This window comes from Pleurodeles waltl, chromosome 1_2 (assembly GCF_031143425.1).
Source record: "Pleurodeles waltl isolate 20211129_DDA chromosome 1_2, aPleWal1.hap1.20221129, whole genome shotgun sequence".
NCBI classification, from domain to species: domain Eukaryota; kingdom Metazoa; phylum Chordata; class Amphibia; order Caudata; family Salamandridae; genus Pleurodeles; species Pleurodeles waltl.
This window is the reverse complement of record NC_090437.1, coordinates 902,819,912-902,832,755: the sequence shown is the minus strand read 5'-3', so window position 1 is coordinate 902,832,755 and position 12,844 is coordinate 902,819,912. Positions and strand designations below refer to the sequence as shown.

The 12,844-nt window shown below is 42.3% G+C and overlaps 1 protein-coding gene across 6 annotated transcripts in view; it reads left to right on the top strand.

Annotated features, from left to right (window-relative positions):
• FAT1 (FAT atypical cadherin 1) overlaps window positions 1–12,844 on the top strand; it is a 347,884-nt gene that overhangs the window by 315,011 nt on the left and 20,029 nt on the right. For 4 of the 6 annotated variants that reach the window (XM_069200189.1, XM_069200162.1, XM_069200172.1 and 1 more), the window contains exons 26-27: window positions 8,594–8,731; window positions 12,276–12,335. In XM_069200189.1, the coding sequence (XP_069056290.1) occupies window positions 8,594–8,731; window positions 12,276–12,335 (198 nt within the window). The remainder of the gene's footprint in view (window positions 1–8,593; window positions 8,732–12,275; window positions 12,336–12,844) is intronic. The other 2 variants (XM_069200198.1, XM_069200206.1) reach the window with 1 other exon arrangement.

Sequence of the window (12,844 nt, the reverse complement as noted above, 5' to 3'; positions counted from 1 at the left end):
AAGTCTTAGTTTGGCTACCTCAGCCTGTCTTCTTTTTTGTATGTCCATCCTTAAAGTCCCCAGACCTACCACACACACACGTTATGCAACCAAATGTAAAAGGTTTTTCTATCTTGTCATAACTTGACTCATGGACCCTCTTTTTAAACCCATTCATTTGTGCCCACTACTGTTTCTCTCTTGTAAGGTGGCCTTCCTAGTTGCCTTAACATCTATCAGGAGAGCGAGTGCACCTCAAGCCTTTACCCTCTAGGAACCTTGTTTACAGGTTCACAGTGATAGTCATTGTTAGGTCTAGCCCAGAGGTTTTCCCTCTGACGGTATCCTTCTCCTACCTTAATCAAACTGTTGAACTCTAGGTGTTCCTCCCACACCCAGATTCTGTAGCAGAGAGAGATCTTTACACACTGGATGTCTGAAGAGCCCTCATGTACGACATTGATAGAACAAAGCTCTTTTGCAAGACACAAATCTGTCCCGTTCACTAAACCACACAAGGCCATGCTCTCTCCAAAGTGGGCATAGTGAGATGGCTGGTCAAATACATTTAGACATGCTTTACCAAAGTCAAAAGGCAATTTTCTGCCCCACTTAAGCCCGCTCTACCCAAAAAAGGAATCTCCATGGTGGTAACATTCCAATACCTGACATATGCAAAACCACTACTCTCTTCACACATTCAGTGAACACTATTGGGTGTATGTTTAGGTATGCCAACAAGGGATTGTTGGTCAAGCTGTCTTAAATGCAATTTTTCAGTCCTCTGCAACACCCTCCCACAAGCCACCGCTTTGGGGAGAAATGCTTTATAGTCTGTGCTGAGCAAGTGTATCTACAGCTTCACTTGGCATGATTGGAAAACGTTACTTACCCTGTAAGCATTTGTTCATGGCATGTAGGGCTGTAGATGCACACATGCACATTCTCCTCCCCAGAAGCCTCAGGTTGCAGATGCCTTTATTTTTCTTTTGCATGGTCATCATCTTCTGCTTTTCTATGCTCCATCTTCATCCTCACCTGCCATGTAGAAAACAGTCTAATAATAGAGCATATGCCCATGCACATTACCAGTCATAAGAGGAGTTGCTATACCTTGTGGCTCAAAAGACTTCTTCAAAGAAAAACAAGGTGCCCACGTCTGAGCCCAACAGTAAATTGCAGGAGTGTTCAGAGGATGATAATCTACAGTGTTACATTCCACAAACCGATGCTAACAGGATAAGTAACATTTTCCTTCTAGCTGAAATGGATCAAAAGTTGATAAAATGGTGGCAATATCTGTTGCCGCACAGTGGAAGTATATATGCAAAGGCTGACTGTGGTCATCTTTTAGTTGTTTGTTATTGTATTCAGATGTTAAACGTGTACTGGCAAGATGAAATCTTTGTCCAGTGTTAACATGTGGAAAATAATGACAAAATTATTAGGTAATATCTTAAATTGTTCCTCTTGGGATAACATAATGTTCGATGGCATCTGTCGCTGTAGATACGCATGTTTTGCATAGCTCGCCATCTGGTGTTGGGCCGGAGTGTTACAAGTTGTTTTTCTTCGAAGAAGTCTTTCGAGTCACGGGACCGAGTGACTCCTCCTTTTGTCTCCATTGCGCATGGGCGTCGACTCCATCTTCGATTGTTTTTTTTCCGCCATCGGGTTCGGACGTGTTCCTGTCGCTCCGAGTTTCGGAACGGAAAGATAGCTAATTTCGGAAGATTTTCGTCGGTATTGTTGCGTTCGGGATCGGCGTAGTTAGATTCAACACCGCGTCTAAGATCGAAGAGCTCCGGTGCCCTTCGGGGTAATTTTTTCGATCCCCCGTCGGGGCCTGGTCGGCCCGACCGCGTGCAGAAGAACGCCGATGGAACGGACCCCGTTCCGTTTCTGTCCCAAATGCCACAATAAATACCCCTATACAGACCAACACTTGGTCTGCAACCTGTGCCTGTCACCTGAGCACAGTGAAGACATCTGCGAGGCCTGTCGTGCGTTCCGGTCCCAAAAAACACTCCGAGACCGTCGAGCCAGAAGACTTCAGATGGTGTCCGCGCCGACAGCCCACCGGGAGTTCGAGGAACAAGAAGAGGAGGGAACCTTTTCGATCCAAGAATCTGACTCCGAAGGATTCGACGATACACAAACCGTGAGTAAGACGTCGAAAACCACTCAGAAGAAGATTTACAAGGCCCAGGGGACGCCACTGCCACCAGGCCATGGCTCGACCCATAAATTCGGTGACCGACCGTCGGCACCGAAAAAGGCCCAAACAGTGCCGAGAACGTCCGACTCCGGTCGAGACACCGGCACGCAGCCTTCTCGGGACCGAGAAAGTGCTGGAGACAAGCATCGACACCGAGATACCGGTGTAGACACGGCTCGACGCCGAGACAGTGGCACCGAAGAAGATCGACGCCGAGAGGTTTCGGCCCCGAAAAAAAAAAAAAGTCACCTCGGAGCCGAAAAAAGATGCAGACAGGGTTTCGGTGCCAAAACAAACTGCAACCGACCCAGTTTCAGGCTCTTAGACAGAAGAGCACTCGCTAACCTCCCAAATGCAAAAGCATAGGTTTGAGGAAGAGCTACACTCAACTGATGTAGACCATACGCAAAAGCGTATTTTCATACAGCAGGGGACAGGAAAAATAAGCACCCTTCCCCCTATTAGAAGAAAGAGAAGATTGGAGTTCCAAACTGAACAAACACCACAAACAAAAGTGGTGAAAAAAGTTACCCCACCACCCTCTCCTCCACCTGTGATTAACGTCTCACCAGCACAAACTCCATCACATTCCCCAGCTCACACCACCATGAGCCATGGTGACCAAGATCAAGACGCATGGGACTTATACGACGCCCCAGTGTCAGATAACAGTCCGGAGGCATACCCTACGAAGCCATCTCCACCAGAGGACAGCACTGCGTATTCTCAAGTGGTGGCTAGAGCAGCACAATTTCACAATGTAAGCCTCCACTCAGAACAGGTCGAGGATGACTTTTTATTCAACACACTCTCCTCCACCCACAGCTCCTACCAAAGCCTGCCTATGCTCCCTGGTATGCTCCGGCATGCAAAATAAATCTTTAAGGAGCCGGTCAAAAGTAGGGCAATCACACCAAGAGTGGAAAAAAAGTATAAGGCGCCTCCTACAGACCCGGCTTTCATCACTACACAGCTGCCACCAGACTCTGTCGTTGTAGGAGCAGCTAGGAAAAGGGCCAACTCCCACACATCTGGAGATGCACCACCCCCAGATAAAGAAAGCCGCAAGTTCGATGCAGCTGGTAAGAGAGTCGCAGCACAAGCTGCAAACCAGTGGCGCATCGCTAACTCCCAGGCACTACTTGCGCGCTATGACAGAGCCCATTGGGATGAGATGCAACATCTCATTGACCATCTGCCCAAGGACCTACAAAATAGGGCAAAACAAGTGGTTGAGGAGGGACAGACCATTTCCAACAACCAAATCCGCTCCTCCATGGACGCTGCAGATACAGCTGCACGGACAATTAATACATCTGTAACTATCAGAAGGCATGCATGGCTCCGAACGTCTGGATTTAAACCAGAGATTCAGCAAGCAGTTCTCAATATGCCTTTTAACGAAAAAGAACTGTTCGGTCCAGAAGTGGACACAGCGATTGAGAAACTCAAAAAAGACACGGACACTGCTAAAGCCATGGGCGCACTCTACTCCCCGCAGAGCAGAGGGAATTACAGCACATTCCGTAAAACACCCTTCAGAGGGGGGTTTCGGGGTCAGAGCACACAAGCCAGCACCTCACAGGCAACACCGTCCAGTTACCAGGGACAGTACAGAGGAGGTTTTCGGGGACAATATAGAGGAGGGCAATTCCCTAGGAATAGAGGAAAATTTCAAAGCCCCAAAACCCCTACTACTAAGCAGTGACTCACATGTCACTCACCCCCTCCACACAACACCAGTGGGGGGAAGAATAAGTCATTATTACAAAGCATGGGAGGAAATCACTACAGACACTTGGGTTCTAGCAATTATCCAACATGGTTATTGCATAGAATTTCTACAATTCCCTCCAAACATACCACCAAAAGCACAAAATTTGACAAAACATCATTCCAATCTCCTGGAGATAGAAGTGCAGGCACTATTGCAAAAGAATGCAATCGAATTAGTGCCAAACACACAAATAAACACAGGAGTTTACTCACTGTACTTTCTGATACCAAAGAAGGACAAAACGCTGAGACCAATCCTAGACCTCAGAATAGTGAACACATTCATCAAATCAGACCACTTTCACATGGTCATACTACAAGAAGTATTACCATTGCTAAAACTACACGACTACATGACAACTTTAGACCTCAAGGACGCGTATTTCCATATACCAATACACCCATCGCACAGGAAATACCTAAGGTTTGTATTCAAAGGAATACATTACCAATTCAAGGTACTGCCTTTCGGATTAACAACCGCACCAAGAGTCTTTACCAAATGTCTAGCAGTAGTCGCTGCACACATCAGAAGGCAGCAAATACATGTGTTCCCATATCTAGACGACTGGCTAATCAAGGCCCATTCGTTAATAGAGTGCTCAAATCACACAAATCAGATCATACAAACCCTCTTCAAACTAGGGTTCACCGTCAACTTCACGAAATCCAACATTCTGCCGTGCAAGGTACAACAATACCTAGGAGCCATAATAGACACAACAAAAGGAGTAGCCACTCCAAGTCCCCAAAGAATTCAAAATTTCAACACCATCATACAACACATGTATCCAACACAAAAGATACAAGCAAAGATGATATTACAACTCCTAGGCATGATGTCTTCATGCATAGCCATTGTCCCAAACGCAAGACTGCACATGAGGCCCTTACAACAGTGCCTAGCATCACAGTGGTCTCAAGCACAGGGTCATCTTCTAGATCTGGTGTTAATAGACCGCCAAACTTACCTCTCGCTTCTGTGGTGGAACAACATAAATTTAAACAAAGGGCGGCCTTTCCAAGACCCAGTGCCACAATACGTAATAACAGATGCTTCCATGACAGGGTGGGGAGCACACCTCGATCAACACAGCATACAAGGACAATGGAACGTACATCAAACAAAACTGCATATAAATCACCTAGAACTTCTAGCAGTTTTTCAAGCACTAAAAGCTTTCCAACCAATAATAGTTCACAAATACATTCTCGTCAAGACAGACAACATGACAACAATGTATTATCTAAACAAGCAAGGGGGGACGCACTCCACGCAGTTAAGCCTGCTAGCACAAAAAATTTGGCGTTGGGCAATTCACAACCAAATTCGCCTAATAGCACAATTTATACCAGGGATCCAAAATCAACTCGCAGACAATCTCTCTCGAGATCACCAACAGGTCCACGAATGGGAAATTCACCCCCAAATTCTGAACACCTATTTCAAACTCTGGGGAACACCTCAAATAGACTTGTTTGCGACGAAGGAGAACGCAAAATGCCAAAACTTCGCATCCAGATACCCACACAAACAGTCCCAAGGCAATGCCCTATGGATGAACTGGTCAGGGATATTTGCTTACGCTTTTCCTCCTCTCCCTCTCCTTCCTTACCTGGTAAACAAACTCAGTCAAAACAAACTCAAACTCATATTAATAGCACCAACTTGGGCAAGGCAACCTTGGTACACAACGCTGCTAGACCTATCAGTAGTACCCCACATCAAATTGCCCAACAGGCCAGATCTGTTGACACAACACAACCAAAAGATCAGACACCCAGATCCAGCATTGCTGAATCTAGCAATCTGGCTCCTGAAATCCTAGAATTCGGGCACTTACAACTTACCCAAGAATGTATGGAAGTCATAAAGCAAGCCAGAAGGCCATCCACCATGCACTGCTATGCAAGTAAATGGAAGAGGTTTGTTTGCTACTGCCATATTAATCAAATACAACCATTACACACAACTCCAGAACATGTAGTGGGTTACTTGCTTCACTTACAAAAATCTAACCTGGCTTTCTCTTCCATTAAAATACACCTTGCAGCAATAGCTGCATACCTGCAGACTACCTATTCAACTTCCCTATATAAGATACCAGTCATTAAAGCATTCATGGAGGGCCTTAGGAGAATTATACCACCACGAACACCACCTGTTCCTTCATGGAACCTAAATGTTGTCCTAGCTAGACTTATGGGTCCACCTTTTGAACCCATGCACTCCTGCGAAATACAGTTCCTAACCTGGAAGGTTGCATTTCTCATCGCCATTACTTCCCTAAGAAGAGTAAGCGAGATTCAGGCGTTTACAATACAAGAACCTTTTATACAACTACACAAGAATAAGGTCGTCCTAAGGACTAATCCTAAATTTTTGCCAAAGGTTATTTCACTGTTCCATCTAAATCAAACAGTGGAACTTCCAGTGTTCTTTCCACAGCCAGATACCGTAGCTGAAAGGGCACTACATACATTAGATGTCAAAAGAGCATTAATGTATTACATTGACAGAACAAAGAACATCAGAAAGACTAAACAACTATTTATTGCATTTCTAAAACCTCATGCAGGAAACCCAATATCAAAACAAGGTATAGCCAGATGGATAGTTAAATGCATCCAAATCTGCTACCTTAAAGCTAAACGACAGCTGCCCATTACACCAAGGGCACACTCAACCAGAAAGAAAGGTGCTACCATGGCCTTTCTAGGAAACATCCCAATGCAAGAAATATGTAAGGCAGCCACATGGTCTACGCCTCACACATTCACCAAGCACTACTGTGTAGACGTGTTATCCGCACAACAAGCCACAGTAGGTCAAGCCGTATTAAGAACATTATTTCAAACTACTTCCACTCCTACAGGCTGAGCCACCGCTTTTGGGGAGATAACTGCTTACTAGTCTATGCAAAACATGCGTATCTACAGCGACAGATGCCATCGAACTGAAAATGTCACTTACCCAGTGTACATCTGTTCGTGGCATCAGTTGCTGTAGATTCGCATGTGCCCACCCGCCTCCCCGGGAGCCTGTAGCAGTTTGGAAGTTACCTTCAACTATTTGTATATGTATCATCTCAACCTTAAATAGGTACATACTTAGTCACTCCATTGCATGGCCACTATTACTACAATTCAACTCCTACCTCACCCTCTGCGGGGAAAAACAATCGAAGATGTAGTCGACGCCCATGCGCAATGGAGACAAAAGGAGGAGTCACTCGGTCCCGTGACTCGAAAGACTTCTTCGAAGAAAAACAACTTGTAACACTCCGGCCCAACACCAGATGGCGAGCTATGCAAAACATGCGAATCTACAGCGACTGATGCCACGAACAGATGTACACTGGGTAAGTGACATTTTCATTTCCTTTCTTAGTACATAATTTAGTCAACCATGCCACATAATTTGGTCCTTCCCTGATGCTTAATTACAGTGGCTCTGACTATGAGCATTTACCAGTATCAGCACATCCTTTGTTATCCCCCAATGACACAGGTGGTGGGGGCTCCACATTTAGCAATGGGGCCCTTGTCCCCTCTTGCTTTAGCACGCTAAGGAGACTCTTTAGTCTTGCTTGAAATTCTGGCCTACATATGTTCTGAAGAAGGAGCATTTTCATTAGCTAAGACTGTTGGTTTGTGAATCATCTGATTTCTTCCTTGGAGCAAGTGGTCCCTTTTTCTTCTTTTTCAGATTATGATAAAGGTGGAGCATGATTTGATCTAACTAGTTGATGCAAGGAACACAACATGTATCGGTTCACTGTAGCACTGTATATGGCTGGAGCGCCATTCACTTTGCTTTCAGTATCTAGATTTGACCTTAGAAGTGTTACCTTTATGTATTTACAATATTTTCAGTATTATATTGCATCATTACAGTTCTATTTTTGCAGAACTTGGAGTATTGACGAGCTATACTAAAACCGACTCAGTTTATGCGGATGGTAGTTCCACATTAAAGAAGTACTAGCAGTGTTTATTTATTTAGCTACCTCACAATCGGGTCTTGTTTCTGCCTAGTTGGTTGATTACACTGCCACACCCCTTTTACAATAGATGTTTGTACCCAAAGTCTTGTGCAACTAAAATCAATTGTTTCTCACTATGAAAAATGTAAAACGGAATGGACAATAGTTTGCACATTTTGTATACTAGTACAACTATAAAACATTATCTTCGCTGGAGTATTGTTTAGCTGTTTTGGGTTGTTGGATTTGATTTGACTTGATTGATGGATTTTGAATCAGAAGTACCACAGTTTTAAGGAGTGGATCATCTTCCCTTAATCGGTCACATGCTTTGAAGTCTAATAGCAAATTTGTTGAACTTAGTTTCTGTTTCATTTCCAGTATATAACCAGTACTCTGCTGTCTGTCGGCAAATGATGACGTCTTTCCTTTACAGTTAAACACTACCGCGACTCATTAAAAATAATCTGTTTGTTTTAATTCTCACTTTATTTTTCCTGCTGTCTCCTCACAATTTATGAGTGTTTCTATGATACAGCATGGGTCAGTTTGCTGATGGTAACCTCTTGGCTTACGCAAACTGTGTATTTCTCGTTTGAATTTAACTTTGATCTTTCTTTCCTCTTACCTGCAGCGAAAGTAGTAGACCTCGAGCCTTGCCTGTCAAAGAAGTCTCTAGAGGAAAAACCTTCCCATCCGTACAACCCTCGGGAAAGCATGTCTGAGATCCAGTCACTAAGCTCCTTCCAGTCTGAATCCTGCGATGACAATGGTATGTCTGGCAACCGCATCTTCTTTTTTTGGGTACAGATAATTTAGCCAGATATGTCATTAACACTATCGATATTCTGTGGAGATTTACATTGTAGTCCAAGTATGTAGATCCCATACGTGTGTGGAAAAGACAAAAAATTGCACCATTTAGTGAGTCCTTGCAGAATGTAACAGCACTGACGTTGAATCTGATGCTCTGATGATGGTTTAAGGTTCTCTGTTTCCTCTTTTTTTCTCTCACTACGGCCTCAGCTCCAATATGGATCAGATCACCATTGAGCGAGAGCAGAGTGTAAGAAAGGTGCACTTGTAAGTTTGATTGTAATTGTAATAAAGGAAGCAGTGCGGAAAGAGTAATTTCAAAAGCTTTTTTTAAAACAAATGTGCTATTCTTGCCAAGCACATACTTTATTTTTAGCCCTACATTCGAGACTCTTACTCAAATATTTATTTTCCTTTTCACTATTTTTTTACACAAAATTGGGTTTATGGTGATTTTCAATTGAAAAGAATATACAATTGTGTTAAATCCTTTTAGTGTGTAAGCCACCAACGGCAATTCTAGAGCTACTTTTCTGAAAGCTACCTGATGCAGAACAGTTAATGGAGTTCCTTTATTTATAATAGCCTTTTAGCATCATTAAATATATTCACTAAAGCTCCCTTTATTACTCATTGTACGTCGTAGGTGCTATGCCATAATTTCAATTTGGTTTTGGTTGTTGTTTTATATGTATATTACAGCAGTGCGTTAAGTGTCTTTGATCAAACAGTTGACAAGTTCCTTCATAATAATTTGTTTTCCTTGCTTTCTCATTTGCTTGCTGTGAATGTTCCAGGTTGCACTGACTTTTTATTTTGCTTTTAATGCACTTCCACTTTCCTTTTAGTTGTGTCTTTAGCAGATTTTAGAAAATGCAGTTCTTTTATATGATTGCAGTTCTAACATATTATAGCCACCTACAGATGGTAGAGTTTGTTGTCTCATTATTTGCTAACTACCTTCAGACATTGGCTTAGTGACTGACAGCCTGTAACACAATTCAGCTGCATTATATGCATACAAACGTCATTAACATGGGTCTGTGGGTCTTGAATCCTCCCAAAACAATATACTTTTTTGTGGATCATTATTAATGGTATGCCTTTTGAGAAGGTCACAATGCTGTGCCTTTGATCCCTCCTTGCATTTTTAAATGCAAATTTTAAGTAAAATAACGCAAGAATGCTTCCATTTCAGTCAATTTTGCAAATTTTAAGACTGATTCAACCTCACATGATGAGGCAAAATAGTTTGGTTAATAATAGACATAAAGCAGTGGTTCCCAACATTTTGACTTCTGTGGACCCCTGATTTATAATTACTGGAACCTGGGGACCCCATCTCTGAGTTATTACTGAAACCTTGGGACCCAATCTGTTAAGATTACTTAACTTTCTAAGCAGTTGCGGACCCCCTGAGGAGACCCAGGGGTCCCGGACCCCAGGTTGAGAGCCACTGACATAAAGGAAAGACATATTTATGATCAGTGCAGAACTTTAATTGATGAACTTCATGTAAGTCTTACTGTCCACATGAAATTCAAGTTTAGAATAATTTCTGTATTTGAGTTAAATTATAATTTCACTAGTTAAACTTTTCCTTCAGTTCTTCCCATATTTGACAAAACAGATCCATTTGTCTTCGTAATATAAGTGAGACTTTTGCATACAGGACTAGATCAGCTAGGCCCTGTACCAATCCTTACTACCCTATGCAGTTTCCAGAACAATCTTCCTTGGCATCAGGAGACCTCTTTCAAGCCTCAGAGTGTTTTTTTTTTTCTGCTTACCGACCATTTTTCTATGCTATCAAAATTCTGTGACCGATTGAGCATTTTTTTTTTTTTTTTAATCAGATGCATTCTGATGTTGATTCTTTTCACCATTAAGTGACTTGACAAGCGGAAAGACGGAGGCAGTGTATTTGTTATTTTGACAACGCAATTCCTTTCCAAACTCTAATAATCAAAAGTTTTCTATCTTCGATTTTGATGGTTTTGATGGCCCTGCGTCCTTCCTGAGGGCACATATCAAAAGATGTAATAGTTTAGAGCATCACTTTCATGTCTTCAGTATTTGCTCTGTGAAATCAAAACTGATTGCGTTTTTTCATTCCAACTCTTTTGCAGTGTCTGTGACCGAAGTAATGGAGATGTGTGTGCTATATTAGGTTTCTTCGCCGAATCACTTTCTTTCATGGTCATTCCCTTCAGATTTGGGCAATTTCTGTTTTGTGGTGGCTGACGTTGCTTGCTTCATAGGCAAACTGGCTGTGATCCCTGCGTTTACCAGTCCATTACTCTGTGGGCAAGCTGCTTTTACGTTTTGTCCATTTTGCTTTCCTTTGCCATTTCGCAATAGCACTTTATGTAGAACATTGTGTTGTGTGTGCTAGAAGACATGCACGCTTCTACAACAGAAAACTGTTTTGTAATAATAAAAAAAACAAAATAAGTTAACGAAGTGCAAAAAGTTGACGCGGTGCAACGCAGTGTGCCTATTATGAGGTGTTAAATGTTTTGTAGTACGTTTAGCAAGTGCTACGTTGCGGCCCGTGTTACACGGAACCACATTAAACAGTGCGAGTTTTAGTGGGTTATGCATGTTTGGTTATTTCCAGTGTCCTTGCGATTCCACTCGTGACTCGTGCACATTCGCACTTCTGCATGCGTTTCACCCTCAGAATGTTCTGTCTGGTGCAGTTTTCAAACATGACATGAAAACATGAATAGTGGTGCAAGGAGAACGCAAAGCAGAGGAGAAGAAGTGGAACCATGTTGTAGGAAGCAAACTGCAGGAAGCAGTGACAGAAGAGGCACGACTTAGATAGCGGGAAGGCACTGTAACCTTCGGCAGCTACTCAGTACTGCACATGTGCATTGAATTTACCACAGCGCTTTCACTTAGTTCGACAGGTGAATTATTTTGCAATATAAGTTTATTTTGCTGCGCTTTTGACTGTCTCACATGGCAAATGAGCACATTTTTTTTAGATGCACCATCAACATGAATTTTGGAACAACATAAGTAACACTGCGAAATGGCAGGGATGAACATTTTCCAATACAATAGCAGAACTAAATAGGCTACCACATGTAGGAAACAAGCACGTTCGTGTCCATGTTTGCACTTTGTTCTCTTAATTTGCTTTTAATTAGAAACCACAACTATGATAGACGGTTTTGCCCTTTTAATTTTTTTTAAACTTTGCTTTAAATTGTGATATTTTCTCTAGAAATGTATGTAAGCTGCCATGTTTTTTTTAGTCTTGAGATAAATGAAGAAGGCGATTTGAAAATATCAGATTAGGGCAGCAGAGTTGCTTGAACCTCCACAGACGCATGCATTGTTTTTGTCAACCATCATTGATAGATTGCTGAGGTTTCCAGTTGAAACTGCGTAAGCCTCTTCACTTCTTCTCTACTCTGAATCAGAAATGCTGTTGTAATTTCTGCTCTCTTGTATTGCTTCTAATATGCTTCTCTTCTGCCTTTTACAAGCTTCCATAGTGACTGTGATGCACCTTGTCAATGCCGTTGTTGACTCGGTGGGAAAAGAAGGTATATGTTTGTTTCTTAGTATGTTCATTTTTAATGTGTGTGTTGTGGGGTGTAGTATTACATTTTTGTAACAGCACTACAGTATGTTTCAGTTTTTAAATATTGAGATTAAGTTGGTTTGTTTTGCTTTGCAGTGATCGAGATATTACACATCTTCAGAAATGTGCTGACTTTTTTCCGAAATACTTAACAGGACTGAGGACTGCATGCACAGTAATGCATGCTTCTATTGACTAACATTTTAGTCTCCTTAGAAATGTTACATTCCACCATATTAGAGGTTTAGTACTATGTTTGATTCTTTTTTATTTTGTTTTATTTTATTTGCTCATCCACTTGGAACTCTTAAATGCTTCCAGTATGTTAACTGTCCTCGTGGGTTCCCTTTTTTCTTGATGACCTCTGTAGGAAGTTGGCTCTGTATGTGCTATTTCAAAGTAAGGAATAGCATGCACAGAGTCCAAGGGTTCCCCTTAGAGGTAAAATAGTGGTCAAAAGAGATAATACTA